The sequence below is a fragment of the Chionomys nivalis genome, chromosome 4, assembly GCF_950005125.1.
Source record: "Chionomys nivalis chromosome 4, mChiNiv1.1, whole genome shotgun sequence".
NCBI lineage: Eukaryota > Metazoa > Chordata > Mammalia > Rodentia > Cricetidae > Chionomys > Chionomys nivalis.
This window is the reverse complement of record NC_080089.1, coordinates 15,637,357-15,657,204: the sequence shown is the minus strand read 5'-3', so window position 1 is coordinate 15,657,204 and position 19,848 is coordinate 15,637,357. Positions and strand designations below refer to the sequence as shown.

Sequence of the window (19,848 nt, the reverse complement as noted above, 5' to 3'; positions counted from 1 at the left end):
GCACGCACAACAGACTTCACACAAGAGATTTATAGGGAGGGGGAAAACAGGAGGTGGCTGCCTCTTCTTAGACAAGAAATAGCAACAAACTGAACAGGATGTAGGGCTTAGAGGGTTTCTTGGAAAGGGGGTGGAATTTTTCAGGGTGGAGCTTTCCACAGTGGAGATTGGTGACGTTTCATGTCCAGAGCCTGGGCTTTTTACTCTGTAGGGTTGGGGGCAGTGTCTAGCAGTTATTCTGTGGGTGGAACCTGGCAGTTGGAGGTCCTCAGGGGAGGGGTCTGGCCCCTTGTGTGGCTCAAGGGTCTAACAGTTAAAGCTCTGCTTTGCTAAGGGGTTTTCTCACAGAGATGTAGCTCTGCTCTGGTGAAAGTCACTTAAGAGATTTATTAGGAGGGAGGAATCCAAGAAAGTGGCTACCTCTGCCAGGGTGGAAAATGGTAGCCCCAAACTGGTACCAAACTTATATAGGGTTTCTTAGGGATGGAGCTGTCCAAGGTGGAGATTTTCAGAGTGGGGATTGGTAGGATCTCAGTTCCTGAGTTTGAGACAAGCTCAAAGTGTAGGGTAAAAGGGCCAGCCAAAGAAACACACCTTGGCCCTGAAACCAGAGCCAATGAAAGAAACACACTTTGGTCCTGAAACCAGAGCCACATCTGCCCCTGACGAGCTGAGCATGAAACCAACCAATTCCTGGGCATGAAATCTAGCCAGTCAAACTTGTCCAAGCTTAAGGGGATTAAAATCTGACCAGTTCCCATCCTGAAAATCTCCACCCTGGAAAACTCCACTCCTAAGAAGCCCTATATAAACCCTGTATCTGTTCAGTTTGCTGCTGCCTTTTTCCACTCTGGCAGCCACTCTCCCAATAAATCTCTTGAATAAGGTTTGGGTGAGACTTTCCTTTGCTGGAATGCAGCAGAGTAGAGAAATAACATCTTTGGCTGGAGCAGAACTGAGCAGAATTGTAACACTCTCTGTGGAAATCTTCCCCAAGGAGCACAGAGTTGTTATACTCTGAGGGATGTGAGCAGAGTTGTAACAACTTCACTAGGGTAACCTTCCCTTGCTGGAACAGAGTTGTTACATTGAGGAGCCCTGGAGCAGGGCTATAAGTTACTGTTCTTATGGTGACTTTGTGGTACTCTTTGGCTCCAGACTGCCAGGATCACTTTCCATCAGAGCTGTAATGCTTACACGGATAGTAGTACTATGGGATTGGTTAGTTTTCGTGCTCAGGAATTGGTTGGATTTCAGTTCCTGAGTTAGGGGCAGGGTGTCTGACTCTTGTCTCGGGGCCAGGGTGTTCTTCCCAGAATAAGTAGCTTCTCTCTCACATGGGAAGGCAGTGTGCACTGACCCCAGCTTCTCTCACACATGGGCAAGGGCAGCGTGCTGTGGCCAAGTCTGCTCTCTCTCTCACACTCTGACACAGTGCTTCCTTTCATGTCCACCATTTGACACATTTCAAATAATGGAACTCAGTTCTGTTTTCCCTTCTGCATCTGCTCTCACTACTCTTCCCTACATGTTAATGGAATATTTTAGTTGTTTTCTTTCTAAATAGGTTCTCACTTTGTAGTTTTGTCTTGCCTGGAACTCAGTGTGTAACCCAGGCTGGCCTTGATCTTTTTCTTTTATAGGATAATGATGCCTAAAATGTTGTCTTTACCAACAATTAGAACATATTTATTTGTTTACTATACTATCATGTCCAAATACCTAAAAATTACTTCCTGAAATCCTAGAATTTCTTAACAGCCTTTAGATTTTAGAGTCACTAGATAAATTTTCTTGATGAAATTTACCAAAGCAGGTCTTGTTTAGGAGGAAATCAGCTTTTTGTTGCTTTAAGAAGGTACATGGGAGGGTAATGTTAATATCAGCCATTTGGGTCAAACCTTTGTTTCTTTTGGAAAGACTGTGAAGGCAGGGAAACAGAGGCCCGTTAGGATTCAATGCCTTTCTGTTCTTAGTAGGAATGAGCATGATATGTTTCATGAAATGAGTCAGGATTTTATGACTAGCTTTGAGCTTTTTCCCATTCAGAAATTAGTTTACTAATTCAGAATGATTATGAGGAAAGTCTTTGTCACTGATTCCAGTAGTTAACTGAATCGTGTTTGAGATTACAAAATGCCATCTTGTATAAAGAGAAAATCACATTACTCCACTTCCTCTTTAAGGGTTGGCCCCTCCCTTGATGTCCTCCTAACACTCAGTAAATCCCCACGCTTACTTAGTTCTCCTCTTTGAGCTCTTACACCCACCCATGCACACTCCCACTCAATCCTGACTGAAAGCAGAGCCTTGCAGTATAGCTCAGACCATCTGCAGATTACATATGTGTGCCTGGCTAAACAAGGTCATTCATAAAAATGGCATTTCCCCCAAAGAAGTGAAAATTGGTTGTGAAAAGAGTGGGAAAGCCTTGCAGTGCTTTTTAATTTACAGAGTAAAGCTTGATTGAAATTACATATGGGCAGGGCAGTTAGAGGGGATAGACTAGTCTGTATTGATTTTTCTTTTCTCTTTTTTCTTTCTGGATAAATTTCCTTAATTCTTTTATTCTACTGAATGATGTTCTTTTTTTTTTTTTTTTTTTTTTTTTTTTTTTTTTTTTGGTTTTTCGAGACAGGGTTTCTCTGTGGTTTTGGAGCCTGTCCTGGAACTAGCTCTTGTAGACCAGGCTGGTCTCGAACTCACAGAGATCCGCCTGCCTCTGCCTCCTGAGTGCTGGGATTAAAGGCGTGCGCCACCACCGCCCGGCTGAATGATGTTCTTTTATTCTGAATTTTTGATGATCCAATTGAAGTTAACAGAAAGTCACCTTTTCCTCTGTGATTCCTCCTACATGCCACCCTGGTAACATCCTACTTTTGTACTGGAGTTACTTTAAGAGTTAGTTTTTGGTTTGGTTCTGTATTTTCTGTTGATCCAATTTTTTTTTAAAGATTTATTTATTTATTATGTATACAACATTCTGCCTCGATGTATGCCCGCACGCCAGAGGAGGGCACCAGATCTCAGTACAGATGGTTATGAACCACCATGTGGTTGCTGGGAATTGAACTCAGGACCTCTGGAAGAGCATCCAGTGCTCTTAACCTCTGAGCCATCTCTCCAGCCACCCCCCCCCAAAGTTTTATTTACTGTTGAATTTCATGGAAAAGGTGGGGCATTTTCATCAAAGACTTTCAATAGGAAAGTCTCTCATACCAGCCCAAGCCTGGCTACTATCTGGGTGGACTAAAAGAGTTTATAAGCCTGACTAAACCACCAACACTTTAAGAGTTCAGGTTTTCTAGATAGAAGTGGGAGGACCTTGGTCTTCCCGCAGGGCAGAGAATTTGTACTGCGCTTCAGTATCCAGAGGGAGGGGGAATGGAGTGGGGGGAGGAGAAGAAGAGTAGGGATAGGGAAAGGGGAGTGGGGGAAGGGGGCAATAGAGTTCAGGTTTTCAAAAACTATTACCTATTATATGATAAAAAGGCCATTTATTCACTAGAGAGGTGGTTCAGGGGTTGAGCACTTCCTGCTCTTCTAGTCCCCAGCACACAACCATTTTAGCTCCAGCTTCATGGGAGTCAGTGCCCCTTCTGACCTCCAAGGGCACTGCACACATGGGCTACGAATATATATACATAAACAGGCAAAACACTCAAACACTTTAAGTTTTAACTGGAACTTAATGAATTGGTTATTCCTCCCCTCTCCCCAGGTAAATCAGATTTTTGTCAAGATCGAGACCCCTTAAGGGTCTCAGTAAGCAGAGAACAAAGTTTCCTGGGGAGTCCACTGGCATGTGACCCATTTGGTTGTCACCAACCACCTGCCCAGAACAGCAGAAGCCATGACTATGATGAAGCAGGTAAGTTGAAGTGTTACATTACACACAGGACATGTGGATAAAAAGTGGTTGCTGGGGTCTGTATAGTAGTGGTAAGTAGCTTCGGTGGCTGTTGATAGATGATTGTGGTGCACCCATGCTCTCTTGATTTATGTAGTCACTAACGGTCATGAGGGTGAGGCTGAGATGTATGGAGACCAGACTGTTCAGGAACTCATTCTTCTGCTTCTGTCTCCCAGGTGACAGAAAATCTTTATTGTAAAGTCAGTCAATTCCACCACCCAGTGGCAACCAAAGCTGATTTTCTTGCTTTTGAATTTATGGATACATACAGACATGAAGCTATAGATAAGAAGGTATAATATTGCTTGCTGACCTAAAAAAGATCCAATACCATTAGTTGTAACATTCTTTTTAGTAGTTATCTTTCTGCAATTTCTTCTTATTTTAGCTTCGTTTAAACACAAATAGTTGATATGTGAATTGTAGCTTCTAGAGGGTTTCTGAGAGAGGGACTGACTCCAGCATCTGCATTTTGTGTTACAGTGAAACTACAGTATAGGACATTGTCATTTTTGATATTTTGATATTCTTTTTCCTTTGACTCTCTCGACTCTTAATTAATATTTTAAAGAGTTTTACCTCTAGACTAGCAGTGACTAATTTTTTTAAAGTAATCAATATTACCCTAATGAGTATTATAGACGATAAATAAATTGGTATTTTTTTTCCAGTGGCCAGAGATAAGGCAACAATTTAAGAAGAAAAATATAAAAAGGTGTAGAAATGTAGGGAATGATACTCTCTGTTGCTAAAATTTTACTTTGTCCTAATTTCCCCTACCCCTGTTTTGAACCCTCCAATCCATCTTTCAGTTAAAGTCAAGGAATCTGATGTTGAGAATCATGCAGTATTGAGTCATGCTGTCTCAGAAGAAGCAGCAAGTACATACTTGGGTCCAGCTGGGAAGCCAGATGACAAGGTCAGTGATGCTACTTTGTGTACTATATTGGGCTGTTTGGTTCCGTGTTTCTGTTTAGTTTGTTAGAAACTTTGTTCTCTGAGATCTACTGAGGTGGATCAATGATGAAAATAGCCAAATCTGAGCATCAGAAGACCTTTTGGTCTGCTTGGTGCGTGATCTCTACAGTTCTGAGAAGCAAAACTACAAAATAGCTTAAAACAGTTAGGGCCTGTGTGTGCTGAGAGAAGGGTGTGTGTGTGTGTGTGTGTGTGAGAGAGAGAGAGAGAGAGAGAGAGAGAGAGAGAGAGAGAGAGAGAGAGAGAGAGAATCATTTCTGAGCAATGATGAAAAGGCTTTAATACTGAACCTTGTCACTATGAAGGTTTCTACACTTGACCTGAGCTCAGAATTAACAACTAGCACTGTTGATCATTTGTGGTTTTTCTTGTTGTCCCTGATACATTACATTATGATCCAATATTGCCTTTGAAATTTTAGGCTGAAACACAAGAGATGTCTCAGGAGCTGTTATCTTCAGTAACTGTTTCTACTGGAAGCTTCTTAAGCTATGAAGTCACAGATTTGAGCCTTACAGATCCAGGTACTATCAAACTTTGCGAATGCAGTGAAGGAGCGCATGCCAGTGTGGTGATGGAGGAAGCACTGCTTCTCCATGCTGTGTCCTAGTGGTGTGTTTGGGGGAAAGCTGTCTCAAGCCTACAAAGGAAAACATCAGTGTTGAATAGAATACTATAAACAAGTCACTCATGCACTTTGGCACATCTTCCCATTTAGTGGAAATCTCTCTGAACAGATTTCTTGGTTGCATCAGTCTCAGCAATTATACTGCTATGACATGTTTGTGAGGAAGTAGCCAGCCATTAAATTAATGTGTTACAAATGTTAATTAAATGTTTTGATTAAACTCAAATTTTAGAGTCATTTTCAGAACAGACGGAGCTTCAAGAACAAGACTCTACCACTAAACAAGAAGAGACTTCTCCTTTTAGTTGTGCAGTGCCTTCAACGCCAGTAATTTATCAGCAGCTGCACCCCTTGGGTGTTAATGAGTCTCTATTGCCTAAGGAGGAAGAAAAGGCATCCGATCACACACATGTTCAACAGATCATAGACAAGGATTTACATGAAGCAAATTTGATACCTGAAAAAAGAGACTTGCAGGGTAAAATTTTTAAAGAATATTTTTCTAGCTTTTACCTTTAGTTTTAAGTTTAGTCTTTAGTTTTAAGTATTGTTTGAGCTTCGTATTCTTTATCACCTGCACATCATTTATGGCATAGATATTGAGGGCATTTATGAGACAAGGCATCTGGAGAATAGTAGGGGCCAGCCAGATGGCTTGACATTTAAGGTACTTGCTGTCAACCCATGACCCACCTTACGTTCAGTCCCCAGAATCCACATGGTTGAGAGATCTGACTTCTGGAAGTTATCGCTGTCCTATACACAAGCATTGTGGCAGGTGCACCGTGGCATGCACATGTACATCAAACACATTTAAACAACAAAAAAAGTGTGAAGAGTAATGGAAGCATCTCCCTACAACTAAGGCAGGGATTTGAGTGAGATTCCTGCCATGAAACCCTTGAAGAATTTGAAATTAAATGAGATTTGCACATAAGATCCAGTACATGCACCCCAGTAACAAGACAGTACAGTGAACATTTCTCATTTTACATTATTAATCATGAAGTGAGCTGAGCAAGAACTCAAAGCTTATAGTTAAGATTTCCCAGATAGTCTTATGCGGCTTTCATTCCTAATTAACCATAGAAGCCTCTGAAGCTGGTAAAGTGGAGATTTGAATTTTAGTTTCTAGACTTACTAGAAGATTCCACTTATACCCAGTAACAATCATGACTAAGCATGGAAAACAAATGGAAGTGATCCTGCTGTATCAGAAATGTCTGAACCCTTTTCCAAGTCTCACTAAACCTTCCTTTTCTTTCCCTCCCTCCAAGTTTCAGGTGTGGACCTTGACTTTCCAGAATTGGAACATGTATTTCCACATTTGCATCACCAGCTCTTTAAACCCTTGAAGCCATATCTAGATTTTGAGTTATCACCACTCTCCTCTGGGATTTCTCAAGACAACAGAGACTTTCATGAGGTAAATTAAAGTTTACATAAGTGATTTGTTTCATTCTGTTCTTTTTTTGTAGTCCAAGCTTAAGTTGCCAAGACAGGCTGACCCATGTGGTGGTGCACACCACCACGCCCAGCCTGTCTTTCCAGGGGGTTGGGAAGTTAGACTGAATAAGTCCTTGCACTCATTCAACACCAAGGGAGGAAAACACTTTTCATACTGACATCAGTAAGCATGCTGACAAGAGTTCACTAAGACCATTTGACAACACAAATTATAGGATTTATTAGTACTGTCTGTAGCTCCATGAGGTGCTTGTTCCCTTCACCATCCCAACCCCCACACTCAGCATTAAGTAGGTTTACAGAGGAAGTGATTAATTATCTCACAGCAATTAAATCATTCCGGGCAGGGTATGGGTTGTTATAATAATAGAGTCAGTATTTCAGCCTTTGTTTCCAGCAGAGCTCCGAATCTTCTAAGAAACACGATGTTAAGGAATCCTCCAGAAGCACAGCTTGCTTCACAGCACTTAGGGCCAATTCAGAGCAGCCTGATGTTAGTCTAGCTCATGCTACAACACAGGGTTTTGCTGCTGAAGGTACGTGAAAGCCCAAGACTTTCCTTTTTGAGGATCCGTTTATAATTATGTAATATATACTTAACTAACTTAAGTATTTGTTATTCAGAACCCTGGTGATTTATTGTGCTTATATATCAACTTTCCCATCTAAAACTGTAGGCCATAAAACCCTGTTTGCATTCTACTTAAAATGTGACTTCCTCTATCCAGTATTTATACTGACTGTGAACTTTTTTTTACTGCAGGACCTGAACAATCTTTCAAGCAGCTTCTACCAGAATTCTCTTCACAGGAAAGCCAACATGCTGATCTACCAAGTATTTACAGCATCGAAGCAAGAGGTGCCTCCCAAGGCAGGGAAAACCATGACTATTCTGAACAGTCAGAAATACTACAAAATAAGAAAAAAAATGTTCATTTTCAGTCCTCAACAGAGAACCTGAATCCAGTCTGCAGTTCTCCTGATGGTTCCACTGTATTTAATCAGTTACACCTCCCGTGGAACTCTCCAGGTTCTTCTACCTCTATGCTGGGCTTTGAGGAGCTGTCAAGAAAAGTGGTTACAGTGCCACAAAGCCAAAGGTTCACTCAAGATAAGAATGAAGCTATTATAAATCCACCTGTAGAAAACTCCGAGGGGTCTCATTTATTGAGTGTTCAAAATGAGATGTCTATTCACAACAGATTTAAAACTGAAACCACAAACCCATCGCAGCTATCGGAAGCAGAGCACATTACGAATTCATTTCCGAGCTCTATTCCTGTCTGGGTAAGCGTGTTTTGTAAAACAGCACCCTCTTCCTGAGAAATCTTTTCAGCAGAATTGAAAATACCCATGCAAGTTTGGTTCAGTTCGTTAGGCAACAAGCTGTGGTCTTTATGCTAGGAAGGCAGAGATGGGCAGGTGCTGACCAGCCGAAAGATTCAAAAAGGGTCAGAATTCAAAACCAGACTAAGGACACACTGCTCCCCCTGTATGTCCTGAGTTTTTATAAAGACTATCTAACCAGGTGGTACACACCTTTAATCTCAGTACTTGGGGAGGCAGGTAGATTACACAGCAAGTTCCAGGACAGGGCTTTTGCAGACAAATGCTGTATCAACCCAAACATGCTCCTCTTTGAATTGTTAAACAGGAAACAGAATCTGGCTATGGTATAATGGAAGAACCAGATCTCACCCTAGTAAGCACCAGTGACATCAGCATTGCTGAAACAGATCTTGCTAACTTAACCCTTGAAGAGAGAGACAGTGAAGCACAGAGCTGTTCCCAGGTAAATGTCCTTAGCCCTGTGGAGGACTTGCTTGCAGCATCTATAACTGAAAGTTATATAGGAGTTGGTGCTAGCAGCAACTTTGCCTAGTGGTACCTTGTCTGCAAAGGAAAATGGGGGCCCAAGATTTGGCTTAATGCTAGCAAAGCCTAGAAAACACAGCAAAACAAAGTTACTTTCTCAAAATCAGGCAGGTGCATCTTCAACAGAAACCTCTGTTTATGGAGCTGTATTAGTAGAGTCTTGTATGGATCAACCCCAAGTGGCACCTTCAGGTAAGTCTTGCATCCTATCAGCCCCTAATGTTTTTTCTTTGAGACAGTTTCTCTGTATAGTTCAGGCTGGCCTCGAACTCATAGATCTGCCTGCCTAGCCAAATAATCCCTAATGTTTAAAACTGAAATGAGGATGTCTGTAAAGACCTTTTTTAAAAAATTTGCAGTCACAATGAAAAGAAAAAAGACATTTATGGAGCGATCCTACCAGAGACAGAGAGAGATACGGAATAAAACTCAACTCACAACAGGTATGTTTCTTTTTTGGTTTTTCGAGACAGGGTTTCTCAGTAGCTTTGGTGCCTGTCCTGGAACTAGCTCTTGTAGACCAGGCTCGCCAAAATATGAGATTAAGACCCTAAAGAAATCCTTTAACCCATCTTAGGTTTGTCCCTGAGCCGCCGGAAGGGTGTTAGTAAAGTCAGAGCACCTCTCCCTGAAGAGAGAAGGACTACACAAGCCCTCATACACCAAAGGGCACTAAGGTATGGGCATTGTTACTTACTTGTAGTATTTAGCTATTAATGCCCATTTAATCCCATGTACATTTCTTACAGATTATACAGGCAGTTAGCTGAGGTAAAACAGCAAAGAGAAGAAAAAACAGAGCAAGAAGCCTATGCCCAAAGTAGAGCAAGGGCAAAAGAATTTCATAAGGTGAGCAGGAGCCAGTTTATCCCTCTAAAAAGCAAACAATTCAAACAAAACTAAATTAATTTTCATTCCTTCTACAGAAAACACTAGAGAAACTTCGAGCCAAAAATACATGCTGACTTCCTATAAACTGTGTAGAGTTTTCTTTTAATGTATAAAACTAGACAATTATTTATTTATTGTAAATAAATTTTTATTTAAGGGATTTGATTCCATTGTTCTCCATCCTGAGTCACAATCACATGGTTTTCCAGATTTCTGAAGGGAGTTAAAAAAGAATTAAGTTAAGCTTACAGCTTCTGACTTGGGGAATGCATGTTATCTTCTCAGAAAAACACAACACTATCAAGTGCCTGCTTTCTTCTGTGAAGAACATCTATCTTTGGTCACAGCGTAAAGAGCTTTTGGTTTCACAGTCCAACAAGCCCTCTTTGAAATGACCCTCTTCAAAGCCCTCTTTGAAGTGTTCTTGCATACGCACCTTTCACTCTGATTGTACTCTTTAGCCCTGTATAACAAGAATAAGGTATAGGTCAGCACCTGAACATTCTAACATAACCATAGGAATTTAGTCATCAGGAATAAAATGTCCCCAACAGGTTAACTGCTACCCAAGTAGCACATAGACAACCTATTGGTAATTTTTTTTTATGGTCATGTCCACAGCAAATGAGAAACTGAATTCTCAAAGCCTTGGTAATGACCGTTACAACACTAAATGACTACTACTTGACTACTACTACTTGCCTTTTGTTGTCGTCTCTCCTTGAATTAAAAAGCCAGAACAGCCATGACTAATCCAAAGGTTTTCACCTGTGGGAAAATGTGTAATAAGGACTGAGGTTACTCATTAAGTATCCTAAAATCCACTGCCCCAAATTATCTGTGTTGAAAGTTCTCATCTTAAATTGCTCCGTGCACTAAATGTTGTCTGAAACCATGGCCCTTGGGAGAAGGACTGTTAGTTCATAGCCAGATGGGCTATGAAGCCAGACTGTCTTGCTCACATATATAAGCCACATTCCAACACTGTTCACCAGATTCAAAGATCCTTTGTGGTTATATTTGCATATACGGAATCTGAAGAGACCCACCAAAAGATGATGTTCAGAAAGGCTATTTCACTCAGCCCATTCAGAGCAGTTGAACATTGTCTATCATCACAACATCATCTCTCACTGGTAGTGTCTTTCCACCAGAGCAGCAAATTTCAGTCTATCATCTCAAGCTAGTATCTTACCGTAACAATTCTGGTGCCTTCTTCAAACCAATTTACTTTAGGAACCTAAAAGATTGAACACAGAAAAGTATTATGAATGTATGCAGTATTCTCAGTATTCCGTCTGCGTGTATGCCTACAGGCCAGAAGAGGGCACCAGATCTCATTACAGATGGTCGTGAGCCACCATGTGGGTTGCTGGGAACTGAACTCAGGACAGGCAGTGCTCTTAACCACTGAGCCATCTCTCCAGCTGCTATGAAATGAATTATTAACATGTCTTCAAACCAAGATTATAGTGGGCAAATGTCACAGGCCTCATTGTCACCACTGTAATGCATCTACTGTGATGGAAGCATGACCTGTGTCTCAATTTAGCCACATTTACCAGTTCTGGACACTGAATGACAGTGCCCATCTTAAGTAGAATGTGGCTCAAATAAAACCATCTAGAAGCAAACAGAAATGGAGCCTTACCATTTTAAGCCAGGTCTCTCACTTGTTGACACCCTACGAATAAAAAGAGTAGTTTCATCAAGCAGGTGATAATGCTAGCCACCAAGCTTAGACCAATTACTCCCTAGAACCCACATTGCAATCAAACTTGCTCTGACCTCCACAGCGCACGCATATCAGTATAAAATAACTGTATCATTAGAAATACCAGGTTATCTTGCACAAAGCCAAGAAACCAACGATGCCAGATAGTGAATTTCTATCGCACTGTCTTTTGAACACACCAGCAGGAAAGGACTGCTGAGTGCAGATACCATGCAGTGCCAATTCCTAAACCCTCAGCCTGGTGTTCCTAATGAAGAAACTAATGATACGGTCCTAATCATTATCTCCTCTAAATCTTACAAACATTCCACATGTTAAGGAGGCTGGATGGGCTGTCAGCTGTTCAGTTTATGCAGCATTCCATCTCAGCCTTCATTCCACTCCCACTGGAAAATTGCCCAAATCAAACCATTAACTGGCCTAATGTATCTGCATTATGTAAACTGCAACACACACTGCTGGTTGAGTGTTTCTCACTGAAGCCAGAGATCCTAGGTTTGGCTATCAAGACTGCCTGAGCTGCAATGGTTCTGAACTGTGGTACTCTGGGACAGATGGTTCTTTATCTAGTGAGTTACCTACTCAGCAAGTTTCCCTGTTCCCCAACTTGATCCTTGCTCCCAGCTCCTAGGATTACAGGAGTGGGATACAGGAGTGTATCATTGAAGAACTCAAACATCATTTCTAGACACTTAGCATGACATGAAAGCACAAAGAAACGTTTTTTCTAGTCTATACATACAGCAATTGTTTTTGCTCAGAACACAATAAAAACCAACAGGATTCAGTTTCACTTACCAGTGTGTTTGAAGAGTTCTGCTTACTCATTCCTAGAATAGTACATAAGATTTTAAGATTGGATTTCCAGTTATGAAAACTAAGTTCACTGTCCAGAGTTAATAGCTGTAGTCAGTTCTATCAGAATTAAGTTTTAGTTCATGTCTGTATCATTCAGCAGCTGAACAGTTTTAATTCATCATTTGAACTGTAACTATACTTCCCCAAGATACAGTGCCACCAGACTTACCTAACATCATACTAATCATTGTGAAGGCATACCAGGGCCTGAAGTTTAAAAGAAAAAAAAAAAGGTGATATATTGTTGCTTCAAACTTTTTACATGTCTTGTAGTTCCTTTCACAGACCTAACCACGAGCAGCTCTGTGAGTCAAGCAACCACAAGTTACTATATGAGGCGTTTCCAACGATGTGTGGCTACTAGGGAAGCCCCATCGGGATAGACCTCAAAAAGCAATCATTGCCAAGCCTACATATGAACATCTACAAATAGGAGCTGAAGGAAATCACAAAAAAAGTCATCACAGAACAGGGTTAGGCTCTTAAGAGGGCCGTGTTCTCAAATACTAATCAGTTTATCACATGGTAAGAATTCTTTACCAAACTGTTATAATCACCAGTACACATATACTATTACTTTATTTACTTATTTATTTTGGTTTGTTTTTAGGGCAGGGTTTTCTCTGTCCAGCACTGGCTGTCCTGGAAACTAGCTCTTGAACTCATAGAAATCCGCCCACCTGTCTCCAGAGTGCTGGGTTTTAAGGTTTGTGCTACCACCGCCTGGCACATACTAATTTGAGATTAATGTTACAAATTTCTGCAGTAATTATACAATGTTTCAGAACGTTTACAGGTAATGTTTTAACTTCAGTATGAGGCCTTATAGCCTTCACCTGCTAAACTTCTCATTTCAAATTGTTTCTAAAAATGCATGCTTGACCATGCTCCAGGATTTACTGAAGGCTGGAGCACTCCCCTTTCACACAACTCTGAAGATAGAAATTGACAATATGCCACTTACTACATTGAAACAAACATCCCTTCATAGGTATCTTCAATTCTGACTTCATAAAGCCTTTAAAAAAGAAACATTCATCATATTAGATACCTATGCCTCAAATGTCCAGGATATTGAAGAACCAACCTCATCAATACCTTTGATGCTGAATTATATATATTCCTTCTTGTATGTATCAAAACTCATATTGAGCAATGAGTTCTGGGTTGCAAAAGAGGATTTATTTTTGCACCTGTCTAGCCTGCCTTTGTCCACCAGCTGAACAAAAACATATACAAGTGCTGCCCAAGGCCATAGAAATCTGACACAAAAGCCAGCTTTACAGTTGTGACCACAGGATGTATGAAGCATCCTAGGGGAAGGCACACTCTTTTTGACTAAAGAACTACACACCTAGTCAGAAGCTAGCACACGGGTTGTAGCGTCCTGGTGCTATGTTTGGGACAAAGCGTGTATGAAAAGTTTGTTCACAGAAGAGCATTCTTAGAGGTTGTGATTTAGCTTACATCCCTCACCTCACAAGATGGCTGGTTAATAACCATCTTATAAACCAAGGGCCCTGATACTTTCTGGCCCTGGATACAAGGATGTATACACACATTGATGCAAGCTAAACACTCACAAAGATATGATTCTGTTTTAAGAACTTTGCAACCAGTCACTGGGCTGGGGTTCCTGAAACCAAAAAGATGTATAGGATTTCCTATTAGCATTTTTCTTCCAGGATCAATATCACAATTTTTAATGTTCCAGTATCCAAGCTCTAAAAAGAAATTCCTAAGTATTTGCTTTCCCAGTCCTCTGTGGCTTCTTTCGCAGGCTGGCTCCGGTCCTCCGGTCCTTTCTTCATGTACTTGCCAAATGAAACACCTGTAGTCATGTCTTACTATTAAGTCTCTGTTTCTGAGTGTTCTTTACCTTCTTTGATAAGTCAGATGTACATCTCCTTTCCATGCCGTTCCGCGTGCCCTCTTGTGCAGTATGTTTACCCTTAGTTTTTTTTAGAGAATGCAGATTCTTTCTTGGTCTTCTTTGGTTCTAAATTTCTCTTTGGAAATTCTGAGCTTATTATGAAGCAACTGTTTTGCTGCATTTAAAGAAAAAAATCACTGTTAGGAACTAAGCTCACCACTGACAGGTGGATGAGGGCTACATCTATTATTTCAAAGTCCAAATTAACATCTACAGTATTTTCTCATTTGTCAGCCCACACATCTATCAAACTACTTAAATGTTAATTACAAAGCATTTTAGTAAGTGCAGAGATAAGAACACTTGCTTATCTTCCTAATGGAAGACTAATATTCAACTCCAAGCACCAACATGTGTTTAACTTCAGTTCCAAGGGAAATATGACCTCTTCTTTACCTCCCCAGATTATCAGACATGAATATGTCTGTAGGCAAAACACTAATATGTAATAATTTATTAAGCAAAAAAAAATCTTAAGAATGGAATCATGCCTATAGCAGAAGAAAGAAAAGTGCTAGGATGTTAATTCACTGGTCTGTGATCTCAGGGTTCATTGATATTATCTGACAAAATTAAGAAATGATACAGACTTCCAGCCTCCACACATGCACGCAGGAACATACCCTGAGTATGAGTACCTTGTCATAATGTAAATGCATAGCCCTGAGCTTTGAATCCCAACATTGGGGATAAGCATTAATAGCAGCAATAGAAAAAAATCTCAATATCAAATATCCTTGGGTATTTCCATTCTTATTTCTCCTATGTTAAGTTAAAACAAAATTTTTATAGAACCAACTGTATACAACTCCTACATTCCATAAATTAATAAAGATCACTTACAACCAATTTGATATCGCATTCAGACTCAGGACTTGTTGCCTCATCTTCTGTTCTGTAATATTAAAAACATATCACAAATCTTACCTTATTATATTTTGATGCTACAAAGACCTATACTCTAAGGAATACATAATATCCTGTCTCCAAACTGATACCCTGTGCATCTACTTAACATAAACAATCCTAAACGTGGTGGAAATTGTTACTGCTTCAGCATTTGATCAGTGGATGGTTAGTCTAGAAAGGTCATATGTCTTTAGCACTTGGAAAAGAGGTAATGAGTTCAAGCCCAGCCAAAGCTATATAGCTAAATGTGGAATTGCACATTAAGTTACCTTAAAAAATAAAAACACAAACCACAAGCCTAGGAACAAATTATTCTTCAAGATCCAACTTACACAGCCGGGCGGTGGTGGCGCACACCTTTAAGCCCAGCACTTGGGAGGCAGAGGCAGGCGGATCTCTGTGAGTTCGAGACCAGCCTGGTCTACAAGAGCTAGTTCCAGGACAGGCACAGGCTCCAAAACCACAGAGAAACCCTGTCTCGAAAAACCAAAAAAAAAAAAAGATCCAACTTACAATGGCTCGTCAATGGGAGAAAGAGGACCATCATCATCCATGTACTTGTGTCTCCGGCTGTCAAAGTCTTCCTTTTCTAAATCTTCCCCAGCATGCATTTGTTCCAAGCATTCCTTAAGATGGTGCTCATACTTGAGTTTTTCAATGTGGTGAAAAAATCCTCTTGCAACAGCTTGCTTCAAGTTTAAAAACACAATTCCTTAAATTAAATATAATAAAGCCTGAAATTCTACAAGGGGCTGGGAGATGGCTGTTAATCAAGTGGACCAGATTTGGGAACAAGGTGGCTCTACTATAATCCCAGACTTGGAAGGTGTAGACAGTGCCAAGAACAAGATGAATAGAAAGACAACCTAAATTGGCAAGCTATGCTAAGGCTGTACATGCATATACATGAAAATGACATTAATCCTTTCTGTTTACAAATTCCAAAGGACCATGTGCATTTCTACATTTAATACTCAGATATTTGAAAAACTTACTATCTGGGTACTCAAATTTTCCTAATTTCATGTATATGGGTGTTCTGATTGCCTACATGTGCACTGCATGCATGCCTGGTGCCCTCAGAGAACATAAGGGAGCATCACTGGGGTTAGAGATGGCTGTGACCCTGTGATCTTAAATGTTCTTCTTCAGCTATGTAACTCTACATACATCCCTTGTCCTAGTTAGCTTTAACTCAATTTCACAGGTCAGAATCACCTTAGAAGTGGTCCCAAACTGATGGACTGCTCCTATTATAGTGTAGATTGCCTAGATTGTGAGCAGTACCATTCTCTGGGCAAAGGCTGCTGGGTTAACAATGCATGACCAGCTAGCAAGCAGCATCCTCTATGTTCCTATTCTCCAGCCCTTTGGGCACTTCTAAAAATGGATTTGAGGAAGTGATGCCTCCTTGCTTTGAAATGACAGGTTTGACTTGGGCTACTGAAATGAAAGTTGGGCATGGTATACGTAAGACAAGATTAAAGGGCTTTTCTGCATAGAATACTTGGAACATCATTCTCTGAAACTGTATGCACACTAAAAAAATGCCAGTGCAGACTTCACTCAGAAACACTCGAACTGAAGACAGAGAAAGAGACTTTACATAGAAGCCACTGTTTAGTGTCAAAGTAACCAAGTGTGTTCCAGGTACACCTTAACTAAGAATGGCTAACAACCATGTCATCTAGTCTACAAAGTTCTGGGATAGTCAGAGCTGTTACAGAGAAACCCTGACTGGAAGAACTGGGGGTGGGGGGGTGGAGAGATGGCTCAGTGGTTAAGAGCATTGCCTGCTCTTCCAAAGGTCCTGAGTTCAATTCCCGGCAACCACATGGTGGCTCACAACCATCTGTAAAGAGGTCTGGTGCCCTCTTCTGGCCTGCAGACATACACACAGACAGAATATTGTATACATAATAAAATGTTTTTTTTAAAAAAAAAAAACTGGAGGAGGGGGCAACAGCTCCATTTAATTTTACCGCCTACATGAGAATGACTCACCTCATATGTTAAAATTTTCTTCCAAGGTAAGGGTTTTCTTCCATTTTCAGATTCTAAGAATGGAAGCACAGCTCCTTTGTCTTTAATTTGTTTCACATCTATTTGTGACCTCCTAGGATTTCTAGTGTTCTTTATTCCGGGTGGTCTTTCCCTTGGTCTCGACTTTGGCTTGTATTTCCTCTTTTTCCGTTTCTTTTTCTTGAATCTTTCAAAAATAGCCTTTAAAGTCAAAGGCCTTGGTTCTATAGAGGAGTCACTTGAAGAGTCAGTTTCAACGTTCACAGGTGAAATGACACATTTTGCAGTAGGGTTTCTTTGCTTTTGTGTGGGTAAAGGAACATACTGTGTTTTAAATAAGCTTTCAGATGAGTCATCACTAAAACAAATAAATAAATAAACAAACAAACAAACAAATAAACTAAATTACTGAATTATCACTAGAAACAGTTCCCATGAGTGGCGAGGCTGCTCAGGCAGTATTTACAACTCCAGCTTGAAGGAGCTCAACGACCTCTCCTTTTTGGAGAACCAAGAACTCCTATGACACAGACACATAAGACTATGTTCAAAGTTTAAAGGTACAGCCCACCCAAATCATACCCAACGTTTGAGAATGGACCAAGTACAGTTAGTCAGTCTAGCCATCATATTGAAAGCACCAGCTTGTTAAAATGTTCAATTTTATCTTTCAAGAGAAAAGCTCCACAAATCTGCTTAACCAGTAAAGCACTACCTATCTGACAGAAGCCAATTTAATCAGAAAAAAAAATGCCGTTTTCCTAAGAATATGCCCCGTTTTTAGGTTGGAGAGTTTTCTGTAGTACAATTAGCAGGGCGTGTTAATATGCCTTTAATCCCAGCTCTTAAAGGCATAGGCATTGTCATTTGAATGAGCCCACCAGTGGTCTCCTTCTGAGTCCTTACCTGTGGTTTCCAGTGTTGTCAGCTTCTTCAGGTGTCATGCAGTCAGAGTTCCCTTCTGACTGAGCCATCACTTTCTCTCTGCCTTACCCAGTTTTCTGCAATTACAAATTTCAGTGTTATGCACCTTCCCGAACATCCAAGAGTCTTCATTAAAGTTCAGCATACACCATACCACCACGTGGATTCAGATAAAAATCGATCTGAGGATAGTCCACTTTAGATCACACTCGGTGGCTCACAACTCTCTTAACTCCAGCTACATGAGATGGTATGCTTTTTGGCTTCCCAGACACCGCCAGGAATCCAGGCATAAGAAACCACATTCCAATGCAGTTTGTTTTCTATCTAAATCTACCTAACAAGAGCACTTCAGTGACTTTACCACCAGCCAGACACACAGTAATTAATATAGTATTACTAATTCCAATGAGTACCCATGGAAGGCTGAAACAAGAGCATTATTACTGAGATTGTGGCTCAAAATTAAACTACTGGTCAAAACGCCCACAGGCCTGTAATCCCTAAGAAAGAACACACACGAACCTCTGGACAGATGGCTTAGCATTAAGAGTACTGGGCTGCACTTCAGTGGACACGAAATTAAATTCCCAGCACCCACATGGCTGCTTAAAAAGGGCCGTAACTGGGCAGGTGGTGGCGGCGCATGCTTTTAATCCCAGGTCTCGGGAGGCAGGAGCAGGCATTCAGTTCCCCAACAGCCTGATCTACAAAGCAGATGCCAGGGCACCAGACCTGTTAAATAGAGAAACCCTGTCTCCAAAAACCACCAAGGGGAGTGGAGAGCTGCAACCAGTTTTAGGGAATTTGACGTCCTCTTCCCTGGGCACTGCACGCACGTGGTGTACATAAAAGGCAGGCAAAACACCAGCACATACAAAAAAAACTTCATTATTCTAGGCTACACAAATTCTAGATCTAAACTAATCAGAACCTTGAAGGATAAGAAAACCAGGTAACTAAGACTTTAGACATTAACTGTTTAATCCATCAAAACAACAATGTAGCCTGGCTGGCGGTAGGGCACGCCTTTAATCCCAGCACTTGGGAGGCAAAGGAAGCTGGAACTCTGTGAGTTCGAGGCCAGCCTGGTCTACAAGTGCTAGTTCCAGGACAGGCTCCAAAACAGAGAAACCCTCTCTCGAAAAACCAAAAAGTAACACACTTAGGCCGTTTGTACCAACGATATATCTGCGTGTAAATTCTAAGGTAATTGCAAACTACACTGTAGCAAGCTATCTCGAAATCAATCATACCTGTATGGCGCTTTACAATGGTGAATCTCCAAGTTTGGAGGCCACGTGGCGAGTGTAAAGCTACTGGTGCGAACACACGCCGTGGGCTGACCGACAAGAGCCTCTAAGCGCGCTAAGAGATGTGGGCAGGGAGCACAAGGCACCGAGAGGACCTTCCTGGCCGGATTCTCCTCGGTACCTCCCGACAGCGACCGGGAGCCCGCGCGGCCTCCGAAGGCCCCGAGCAGGGCCCAAGGCCCCAACCGCCGCGCCTCGCCCGACCTCAGTGCCGACTCCGTACGGACAGTCGACAAAAAGCCCCGGCTGGCCCTACCCTCGGCCCTCACCGTTCGGTCGCGCCAGACCGGGTTCCCAACGCAAACACAGGCGTCCTCCTCCTCCACCACGCCGAAAAGACCGTTCCCGCCCGCGGTAGCCGGATTAGGACAGCCGAAATCTCGCGTGAACTCGCAGCGGCGA

At 41.4% G+C, this 19,848-nt stretch overlaps 2 protein-coding genes, 1 long non-coding RNA gene and 10 other non-coding genes across 20 annotated transcripts in view; 3 read left to right on the top strand and 10 right to left on the bottom strand.

Moving 5' to 3' along the window:
- Cep295 (centrosomal protein 295) overlaps positions 1-9,912 on the top strand; it is a 43,100-nt gene extending 33,188 nt beyond the window's left edge. For 4 of the 8 annotated variants that reach the window (XM_057768655.1, XM_057768663.1, XM_057768660.1 and 1 more), the window contains 12 exons: positions 3,722-3,871; positions 4,726-4,832; positions 5,313-5,415; positions 5,752-5,997; positions 6,797-6,945; positions 7,384-7,522; positions 7,750-8,273; positions 8,641-8,778; positions 8,969-9,053; positions 9,221-9,304; positions 9,439-9,538; positions 9,611-9,912. In XM_057768655.1, coding sequence (XP_057624638.1) covers positions 3,722-3,871; positions 4,726-4,832; positions 5,313-5,415; positions 5,752-5,997; positions 6,797-6,945; positions 7,384-7,522; positions 7,750-8,273; positions 8,641-8,778; positions 8,969-9,053; positions 9,221-9,304; positions 9,439-9,538; positions 9,611-9,764 — 1,979 coding nt within the window. In that variant the 3' untranslated portion in view covers positions 9,765-9,912. The remainder of the gene's footprint in view (positions 1-3,721; positions 3,872-4,725; positions 4,833-5,312; positions 5,416-5,751; positions 5,998-6,796; positions 6,946-7,383; positions 7,523-7,749; positions 8,274-8,640; positions 8,779-8,968; positions 9,054-9,220; positions 9,305-9,438; positions 9,539-9,610) is intronic. The other 4 variants (XM_057768658.1, XM_057768657.1, XM_057768656.1 and 1 more) reach the window with 4 other exon arrangements.
- On the top strand, positions 4,929-5,008 carry LOC130874023 (small nucleolar RNA U2-19). The gene has a single exon (XR_009057072.1). It is a non-coding gene; the product is annotated as a small nucleolar RNA U2-19 (small nucleolar RNA).
- On the top strand, positions 5,151-5,220 carry LOC130874022 (small nucleolar RNA U2-30). Its single transcript, XR_009057071.1, has one exon. It is a non-coding gene; the product is annotated as a small nucleolar RNA U2-30 (small nucleolar RNA).
- Positions 9,913-10,021: 109 nt separating the features above from the next.
- LOC130874014 (small nucleolar RNA SNORA25) lies at positions 10,022-10,150 on the bottom strand. Its single transcript, XR_009057064.1, has one exon. It is a non-coding gene; the product is annotated as a small nucleolar RNA SNORA25 (small nucleolar RNA).
- Positions 10,151-10,291: 141 nt separating this feature from the next.
- Positions 10,292-10,413, bottom strand: LOC130874017 (small nucleolar RNA SNORA32). Its single transcript, XR_009057067.1, has one exon. It is a non-coding gene; the product is annotated as a small nucleolar RNA SNORA32 (small nucleolar RNA).
- Positions 10,414-10,456: 43 nt separating this feature from the next.
- LOC130873741 (uncharacterized) lies at positions 10,457-12,489 on the bottom strand. Its single transcript, XR_009057031.1, has 3 exons — positions 11,404-12,489; positions 10,948-10,992; positions 10,457-10,520 (listed from the first exon to the last, which is right to left on the bottom strand). It is a non-coding gene; the product is annotated as an uncharacterized LOC130873741 (long non-coding RNA).
- LOC130874011 (small nucleolar RNA Z40) lies at positions 10,809-10,878 on the bottom strand. The gene has a single exon (XR_009057062.1). It is a non-coding gene; the product is annotated as a small nucleolar RNA Z40 (small nucleolar RNA).
- LOC130874015 (small nucleolar RNA SNORA1) lies at positions 11,231-11,362 on the bottom strand. Its single transcript, XR_009057065.1, has one exon. It is a non-coding gene; the product is annotated as a small nucleolar RNA SNORA1 (small nucleolar RNA).
- On the bottom strand, positions 11,571-11,707 carry LOC130874012 (small nucleolar RNA SNORA8). The gene has a single exon (XR_009057063.1). It is a non-coding gene; the product is annotated as a small nucleolar RNA SNORA8 (small nucleolar RNA).
- On the bottom strand, positions 12,401-12,473 carry LOC130874031 (small nucleolar RNA SNORD5). Its single transcript, XR_009057080.1, has one exon. It is a non-coding gene; the product is annotated as a small nucleolar RNA SNORD5 (small nucleolar RNA).
- A 25-nt stretch (positions 12,490-12,514) lies between the features above and the next one.
- On the bottom strand, positions 12,515-19,808 carry Taf1d (TATA-box binding protein associated factor, RNA polymerase I subunit D). Its single transcript, XM_057768664.1, is given in 8 exon segments — positions 12,515-12,552; positions 14,225-14,308; positions 14,310-14,393; positions 15,122-15,173; positions 15,701-15,876; positions 17,192-17,567; positions 18,116-18,210; positions 19,390-19,808. Coding segments are annotated over 7 exon segments (867 nt in total). The 5' UTR covers positions 18,184-18,210; positions 19,390-19,808; the 3' UTR covers positions 12,515-12,525.
- LOC130874018 (small nucleolar RNA SNORA18) lies at positions 12,606-12,736 on the bottom strand. The gene has a single exon (XR_009057068.1). It is a non-coding gene; the product is annotated as a small nucleolar RNA SNORA18 (small nucleolar RNA).
- Positions 13,462-13,589, bottom strand: LOC130874025 (small nucleolar RNA SNORA40). Its single transcript, XR_009057074.1, has one exon. It is a non-coding gene; the product is annotated as a small nucleolar RNA SNORA40 (small nucleolar RNA).
- Positions 19,809-19,848: the final 40 nt, after the last annotated feature.